Source organism: Montipora foliosa, chromosome 2, assembly GCF_036669935.1.
Source record: "Montipora foliosa isolate CH-2021 chromosome 2, ASM3666993v2, whole genome shotgun sequence".
In the NCBI taxonomy this organism is placed as follows: Eukaryota; Metazoa; Cnidaria; class Anthozoa; order Scleractinia; family Acroporidae; genus Montipora; species Montipora foliosa.
Genome location: NC_090870.1, coordinates 12574396 through 12583469, shown reverse-complemented (window position 1 = coordinate 12583469; position 9074 = coordinate 12574396). Strand labels below are relative to the sequence as shown.

The 9074-nt window shown below is 44.3% G+C and overlaps 1 protein-coding gene across 1 annotated transcript; it reads right to left on the bottom strand.

The window, feature by feature from the left end:
- Positions 1–3440: 3440 nt before the first annotated feature.
- LOC137989579 (uncharacterized) lies at positions 3441–8074 on the bottom strand. Its single transcript, XM_068835362.1, has 3 exons — positions 7888–8074; positions 6156–7271; positions 3441–5950 (listed from the first exon to the last, which is right to left on the bottom strand). Exons 2-3 carry the CDS (start codon positions 7239–7241, stop codon positions 3995–3997), a joined length of 3042 nt encoding a protein of 1013 aa, XP_068691463.1. The 5' UTR covers positions 7242–7271; positions 7888–8074; the 3' UTR covers positions 3441–3994.
- Between the last annotated feature and the right edge of the window lie 1000 nt (positions 8075–9074).

Here is a 9074-nt window from a genome sequence, read left to right as displayed (position 1 = left end):
TCGAACGCATCCTTAGATTGGTCTTTTTCACGTTGCAATTGATCTTTAGGAAATGAGAAGTTTCGTAATGATAGTTGCAAAGATCATCAAAGTAGCAAATGACCAGCTCCCCAACGAAGCTTCGTAGATCCAAAATAAGGTGAGACACCTCGTGACACATATACAGACGTAACATTTAATTGTGTACGGTGTCGGAACGCAAATCTTGTGAGTTTTTGACAGCCGTTGAACGACCGATCCATGCAAATAAAAATCGGTCCGATTCAAAAAATCTGTTGCAGTGTCAAAAAATTCTGTTGCAGTGCAACAGATTTTGGAAGTCGGGCCGTCACTCCGAGAGAAACCGCCATGTCAATCAAAAGGTATGCGAGTAGGTAATGCGCCACCCTGCTAGCAGAGCCTTTCTTTTGCTTGCTCGATTTTGGCTTTCTCGGTAAAGAAAAAGGCAAAAGGAGGCTCAGCTCGCAGGGTGGTAATGCGCATAAATACTTTAAAAATGAAGGCGATCAAAATGGCGGTTACTAAAAAGACAACGGGAAGATCTTTTGAGGAAAGATTACACGTTTTACACAATTAACAGGGTACGATTTATCGGCCCGACAAAAGTTGAAAACCGGCCGACATATTGTACCGTGTAAACCGGCCTTAAGAGCGAAGGCACAGAAAAATCGAGCAAAATCGGAAATTCGTGGCCACAGTTCAAAACCTAACCTGCCCTCATTTTCAGTTTGTGAGAAGGTATTAATGAGTTTGGAAGCCTGCCAGGGTTTGTTTTTCAAAATACGACTTAGTTTGGGAAGTTTTTAAGATTTTCGCTTTTGCCCGTCTGATGCTTGAAATTGACAACAAATCAAGGGAAAATTACCCGGTACAAAAATGAAGCTGGCATCCGCGCGCAATAAAAAATACAAACAACCTACCACTTAAATTTCACATACCAGATGTTAAACACTTTTTCTAGCTAGGATTTTTGGTTCAATAAAGTAAAATAGCAACAAACGAGCCCGTTTTGGAAAGGCATTCGAATAGTGCTTACTAAAATTAGAATTTATCGCTAAAAATAAAGTCGAGTTTTCTGTATGGGATCATTCTCCAAATTATCTCAAATTCATAAAGCATAGCCTACGGATATAGAACGTACTCATTATCTGAAAATTTGCCTGGTTTTCGCACGAACGCCTCTGAATTAAGAAGACTAATGCAAGGCAATTTTGTTTAAAATAGATTGGCGTTTGACCCCGGGTCATGTTGCCATGTACAAGTCACGCACCTTTCACGCATCATATCGAACTGATTTGAACCTCAAAGACTATTTGGATACTAACTATTACCCTCTCTTAAGAAGTACAGCCTTCCTTTGCCAAATTATAAAGCCGCAGAGAGTCAGATTTGTACGATTTGCCATGTAGAGTAGACGCGATCTTCCCGATTTGTGATCGGCGGTCTGTTCGTTCGAGACTGCCAAACACGAAGTCAACAATAAATATTCCCACGGTTTAGGAAATGGCCCGCTTACCTTTGGCTAAATAGAAAAACATCCTAGTGCAACTTGGATACAGTTTGGCATTGCTTAACGGTGACAATAAATAAATACAGCACAACCTCGTTCCCAGGGTCTCTCTTCTCTGCCTCCATTGTCGTTGAGAGAAGACCCTGGTTCACGCTGGTCACGTGGCACTCGTCGACAAACATTTTTCCACTAGGGTAGTGTTTTCGTTATATTTTGATCCCGCAACCGCACCTGGGCGAAAAAATATTCGTTTAACAAGGCATTTCTAAAATAAAAAGGTCAAAAGAGCAGATGTTATATTCCCACAGGAGATGAATTCCCACAAAAGCGGTCAAACTAAAAGCAAGAGCTTTTGTGATCGACAAGACGACTTCAATGCATGTCGAGCGGCGATTGACGTTCGCTTTAAAAAAATTAATTTCGTTAGTAGCCAAAGTTGCTTCTTCAGAACAAACACTAACATAAAAGAATACACCAAACACTACGTTTGCTTGATAAAAATGTCTCTTTTATTTTACTGCGACTAAAAATATACACGCTATTAAAGCGCGGTGCAGTGGTAAAAAAAATCTTAACGACATCGACAATTTACACGAAGTTGTTGAAATATAAATATCATAAGTCAAACTGTCAACTCGCTGTACAAGATTGCGACCTTAGCAATCACGTTGTTTAACTTTCGAAAGAAAAACGAAAATCAAAGAACAAAATGAAATACCTGCACATGCTAAGACAGTTTGATTTGATGGATTTGAGGTCGATATGTGACTCGAGAACTTAAATAACAACACACCGGCTGATCGCTGAACATGTTTGTTTTCCATGGATAACCGTTTCGCTTGCTTTCTTGCACGACAAAATCTTCTTTCCTTTAAAATTGTCGCGAACTATTAGCATTCTTCGTTGATCCGGACCTTCACACGGATGAAAACTTGAATAACGTGAGGATATTTACTGTGGCGTCTGATCGATTTGACCACAATTTTTTCTTTTCACATCGGGTTCCATATGTGTAGTACATAAAATACTGCTGTCAAACGTTTTGTCAATGGTTATCTGGCCACAAAATCAATTGCGTGCTGATTCCCTTCTTTGCAATGTCAACAAAGCCTACATTGCCACCCATCCCTTAACACACATTTCGCCAACCTCCCAGATTCTGGGAGACACGTGACCAGCGTGAACCAGGGTCTTCTCTCAACGACAATGGAGGCAGAGAAGAGAGACCCTGGGAACGAGGTTGAATACAGCACACGAAATCGAGCAAAGTGTATTTTATTGATTGCGTGACGCACGAAGGCATGCGTGAAGCCTGGTTTCACGAGCGACGCAAGCGCAAGCACAAGCGCAATAAGAGCGCATATTTCACCGTGAAAACGGGGTTGACGCAAGCATAAACACAAGGATCAAATATTTTACTTTACCTTGTGCTTGCGCTTATGCTTGCGTTCGCTTGCGTCGTGTGAAAACGAAACGCAGCATAAGCACAAGGAAATTTGCTGCGTCTGGCCAATTAAAGCACTCGTTCTAGATTCCCTGCGTCTGAACTTTTGAAAAAAAATGGCGGTTGCTGTGGTTGATTTTGATGCTTATGTCGACGTTCGTTTTCACTAGCATAAGCTGCTTATGCTTGTGCTTGTGCTTGCGTCGCTAGTGAAAACCAGGGTTAAGACGCGCCTACAACAATTAAGACCGAGACACACTAAGCGACAGCCGCAGCTATACCCTCAAGTCCCTGCGTGCGTTCTACTTGCAAAACAAGTCCCTGCGAGGCGACGCCTGTTTGGTGCATACGCAGTGATCTCGTATGAGGGGAGATGTGAACCAGTTTTCTAATTCAATATGGTGGACCATGTCGCTGCAATCAGTCGCACGAATTCAAACCAGTTTGAATTCCTGCTACTGATCGCAGCGACAAAATTAACCGCGACGTGTCACAGCGACTTATCGCCGAGTGTGTCCCGGCCTTAAGTTTCCTAACGTCCAAATAATTCACAAGTACAGAAACATTCCTGTTTCCCACAGCTGCTTCCACAAGCCTTCCTCTTAGCCGCCGCAAGATGGACGGCAACGCACTATCGGCTATGACTTTTTGAAGAAATCTGTTTCATATAAATATACACTTTCTAGTATGTGGCGAGCTTCTGGTAAGTGCAAATGCCATATGCAGCACCTGCGCACACTCGCGTGTTTTCTGCTCGACAGTGGGGCCATGCTCGAAAGACTAGTTTGAACAGATGCAAGTCACGATTCATGGACTACTCCTTTTCTCAATGCACTTCATTGACAGAATCCATATGTCATTATACTATACTAAGCACTAACTGCCTCTATTTCAGCTTATTTCTGATTATTATCATATTTCCAAAGCAGCAAGCAATAAGCCTGCGTGACAGCTGCCACTAATTTGTTATTATTTGTAATTATTACCTAATAATAACAAATTAGTGGAGGCTGTCACGCAGGCTACAAGCAATCAGTTCCTCACACGTCTTGTGATTCGCAGCAAGAACACTGCTTCAGGAATTCCTCGAGCCTTGAAATGTATGGCTTTTTCCTTTTAGCGGTGATGTCTTCCGTGGAAATGCCCAAATGATCACATATGGCTTTTAGTATGCTGATGGCAAATGAGGAGAGCTTAGAATTGGATCTAAGGAGACAAAGATTGAAGCTCTCGAACCAGATCGGGTGGGTTGGCTGTATTCTAGTCATCTCGTGGTCTCGTAGCTCTCCAAACGCTTCCTCCATGACTACTACTTCGTCATCATCCTCTTCTTCAGGGATCGTCCGCGCATCTGTATGGATATTGAGGTTTCGCTTTGCCGCTAGCCGTGAAAAGAAGCTCATTATTTGCTTCGGAGTTAGAAATTCCGCACTGGAGAACATGCGGTTGCCAGATGCATCTCGAGCCGTCATCATCGACCTCGCGACTTGAACTGCATTTGCTTTTTGTCCTGTCGTTTCCCCGACCAAGAACTTGTTCACTAAATACTCTTTTTGTTTGTCCGTAAACCTAGCCCTGCTCGTCTGGGCCAATTTCAGAGCCCACCCCATCTTCAAATGTGGCTGTCGAGTAGAAACATTCGTCACCGTTGCATCTTCTCCAAACTGTGGAACTCTCGTGAACTGGCTTTCGAGCCTTGCAGCATATCCCCGTACGGCTTTGTCAAGCATGGTTTCACTCTCTAATGCGCGGACGTGCTTACCGCAGTCCAAATGTCTCTGGAGGGACGAAAATCTCTGATACGATGTCGTGCACCCTTCCTCGGGGCATGCGAAAAGCTCGTTGCTTGTAGGAGGTAGGCTTTGTTCTCCTTTTCGAGGAACGGGTGGATCTTTTGTTATTCTTGACTTCAGAGGACAAAACTTGTCAGACACTTCCTCATCTGCCGAAAGAGAAGAAAGCTGTGCGATAGGGAAATTGGCCGGTATGTTAATCTTGGCAAGCGGAATCTTTTTTCCAGGCCCAATGCCATAAGCTTTCCACACTCGAATATATCCGTCGCCATATTCAACATTTGTGACTGTGCTAACTCCGTCGAACTTGATCTTTGTTGCAGGATTTGGTGGTATTACACTATCACACAACAAGGCACAAAGGGCAGACACGCCTCCTGATGATTTCATGGCATTCACCATTTGGCTGGCTGTCTCCACATCATGTCCTTCATTAAGATGTATTCTGATGTGGGCCTTGATAGTAGCAGACTTCCTATCACAAGCCCCCTTGCCGTCTTGGGTGTCGGAGAAGTCCAGTCGCTTGACCGTTACGCCATGAAGCTGCCCAGCTTGAATGGTGCCCACGATGGTCCCACCGCTTCGATAACAACCAGCGTTATCCTGTCTGAAGTATGCTACCATAAGGCTGGGCATTACTTTCTTTAGTTTTCCGATGACATCACTCATGATTGCTTGGACGGCCGGTGTATCCTGGTTAATCGACTGAAAGACATGGGCGAATGTCATCATCTCGAAATCTTGGTCTTGGCCCATGCGCCTAGTAGCCACTGTTATATGCCACGACAAGCCGCGCTTAGCGAACCAATCACTCTGGCTTTCGCGATATTTCCTCGGTAAGAATTTCATCGCCCAATCTTGTACGAGAAAGACAGAGGTCTCATCGAGGACGTCAAGGATGTCAAGACGTGCGTCATCTTGGTTAACGCTTCGTAGCAGATGCGCCTTCCAAGCCTCGATATTCTGTTTGGCTTGATAGGCTACAAACGTGAGCTCCTCTCTGGTGTCCTCTGATACATTATTGGCAGACATCAATCGGATCGCTTTGTCGATCTCCAGTAGAACAGCTGTCAACTCTTCGCATCGATCACATGTTTCTTGGTGAGCGTGGTCACACTCGGACTGATAGTCTTTGTCTCGAGGATCACTTAATGCGAATTGTCTGCAATGGTCTGGGACGCTGGAAGTCCTCGCCACGTGCACCTACATAAGGGAAACAGTAACAAACTATTATTATACGCAGTAGCATTTGTTACCCCTCTCTCATTCGAAGGCTCCAAGTACCCCTCCCCAGACACACCTTTGTCCATAGTATAGCATCTTACAAACATGCATTTTTTTTTTTGCCTCATTGGAAAGGGAGTGGGGCTTAACAGTATTGACATTAATTGGTCAAGCATAGCCTTACCTTGTAGTCAGTCTTCAAGTACCGTTTGGATGTTTTGAGGCGATCGGTTTGCTCCTTGGCCCATGACATCCCCATAAAACTATCTCCTAGGCGTTGCGCAACATCGCCGAGGTCATCAAAGGCTTCAGCTCCAGTACTACTAATGTAGTCAAGGCCTTGCAAAGACTTCCTCACCGACGCAGAACAGTTAGAGAGAATGTTTAGAAGTGTCCTGCGGCTCAGCGGCTTGAAGTTTGACTCTTCGGCGTATGTGAGATACTGTCTGACAATGGACTCCGGTATTAAAGTACGAATGACATTGGGGACTGTGACGATTTCCTGTGTCGATAGCTTTATGGACTTCTCTCCAAATGGCAGATCTTGTATAATATGCGGGCTCGTTATGAAGTCCAGGAAATGATCCACTTGAGTCTGCGAGACAAACATTTTGGTCTGTACTTGTGACGCCGGGGGTACTCCTCTGTCATGACGTAGTGCATGCTCCCTTGCAGTGCTAAATCGGTACCTGGTTAAACCTGGAATCCAGCTTTTCATTGTTCTGAAGGCTAGTTTATCAGCTACTATGGAGAGTATCTGGCGCCGGACCTGCCAAGTATCCGCGTTCATATAACAATCAGACAGTGTTGCCATCAGCACGTGATCTACATTCTCGTCATCCTCTTCTTCGCTGTCACTGGAGGACTCCTGTGGCTCAAGAGACTTATAGGAGACAAGGGTCTTCCATAATTGCGCAGACTGGTTTGGCGCAACTTCCTCTAACACTGCACCTACTGCTTGACGGGCTTTGCGAACATGGCGTCGCCTTGTTCTAGCACTTGACTCGGTCCACGGCACAGTAATGGGGTAACGGACTGGGCTAATATCTTTGCTTTCTAAGAACTGGTTCATCTTCTCGAGAGGGGTTTTATTTTCATGCCCGGCACTTCTCGATCGATCTCGTTGAGCAGGCGTGCAAGTTACATCCAAGGTGGTTTGCACAGATGGGGAGTAAAGGCTTCCCTCAGGTGTCTGAAAGACGGGTGTATCTTTGCTGAGCTTTATAGTAGGCGCTGGCGTACTTTCGGCAACAGGTCCGACTTCCATCATGCTCAGCAAAGAATCCGAGCCTTCACTTTCCTAAAGTATAATGCAAACATGATCAGAGTGGTTGAAACTAAACATAGCTGTTCCACTTAAATAACATTAATAATGTTTGCTAATAGTGCTTAAATTTTGCCTGTTTGTGACAAGAAAAACGGCAATTTCGATATCCTGTTTATGATTACAATAACGGTCTAATGATGTTGATGTTTTTATGACAAAAACATCGAAAATCGGTACATAATAGCCTCCTCCGCAGGTATCTCATTTGTTAGGTGACCCGTGGCCGTTACATTGGGTGGGAGAGGGCTGAAGGCGAGTGAGGTCCTTTGCTCCACCAACATTCTCGCTCCCAGGCCCACGCGTTCTAGTTATCGTTTCGAAGGACGCCCGAGAGCATTTGAAAAAAAAATCAGGCGAGACGCCTGCGGAGGAGGGTAGGTACATAGAGACTCCCGAGAATTGAATTTCCTTGCCAGACATGCTGTTGTTCTTGGTTTGGCGGCAGACTATCATCGACTTAGTCCGACTGCGTTATATGACATAAGTGTTTATCTAGATACTTTAAGTGCGCACCCATCTCTAGGTCGGAAAGTCTATTTTACATTTGGTCCTTCAAGAGGATGATTCTAAATCATAAATATAAACCTACCAATGATAAAGTATGTACTTTATGAGCCACCTCCTCGATTTGGTCTGCAGCAACTACATTTCCGCTCTGTCTAAGGCATTTAGTACGACATTTGGAGCATATACCTATGGTTTTGATACCAAACAATGCGTTACTGAGAAATATCGGGGTATATTATGAGGGAAAAATGTAAGACAGTGTGGTCACCATGAACAACACCCCGCCCCCCCCCCCTTTAAATCTACGCTCTACGCCTCAGAATTGCTCTCCTGCTGCTTCTTACCTGAGCCGACCGGAATAAAAATGCCTGTCTCCTTCATTATAAACTGGGATGCCAGTTTGCTTAGCCCCCTCTCAGCCTTCGGCCGCTCCTTGGCCTTCACACTGTGCGAGGACAAAACTGCTGGAACAGAACATCTAGCAGATGGGCGTCTCCAACTCAAACCAAGCGACTCCCGATGGCGAGGACATATGTTGAGCTGCTCAATATTTCTCGGTGGCGAGAAAACTGACGCTCTTGACAGAATGAGATCCACTTCATTTTCAACTCCTGTGAACGCAAGCGCTGACTTATGCCCGTCGATAGGCCGCGTGCAATAAAGCAATGGGATAACGTCAACAGTTTGAGACCTATCCTTTGGATGGAACCCACATTGGCTACCAAGAATTTCGCGAAAAGAGCAAACTAGTTCCTCCACGTCAGCCATGGCGCTCAAATAGGACCACGCAATGGCTTTCTGATGTTAGCAAGTCTAGACCAGTTATTTCGCCAAATGTGACAAACAAGACGGAGTAGAGCATATTTATTTTTCTGTCTAGTTGGGTTGTATGAAATATGCAGAGAAATTGAGTTGTGCAAATTTGAAAAAAAAAAAATTCAATTCAACTTTGCTGACGGTTATATATATATAATAAAAATATTGATTTAGGATTCTGCAACAAGAATAAGGTCGTTTTACACGAACTATTTTAAGAATGTGGTTCCTACTGTAGCTACAAGCCGCCTTGGTGCGTCACGCAATCAATAAAATACACTTTGCTGGATTTCGTGTGCTGCTTTTATTTAGTGTAGCCGTTAGGCAATGCCAAAGTGTACCCAAATTGCACCAGGATGTTTTTCTATTTAACTAAAGGTAAAGATTACATAATTTCCTAAACCGTGGGAATATTTATTGTTGACTTCGTGTTTGGCAGTCTCGAACGACCGC

Excerpts from the sequence above, each read along its gene's own strand:
- LOC137989579 (XM_068835362.1), bottom strand. The coding sequence starts at position 7,241 with ATGATGGAAGTCGGACCTGTTGCCGAAAGTACGCCAGCGCCTACTATA. Across the intron at positions 5,951-6,155 it reads ACTTGAAGACTGACTACAAG|GTGCACGTGGCGAGGACTTC; the intron begins GTAAGGCTATGC and ends TCCCTTATGTAG.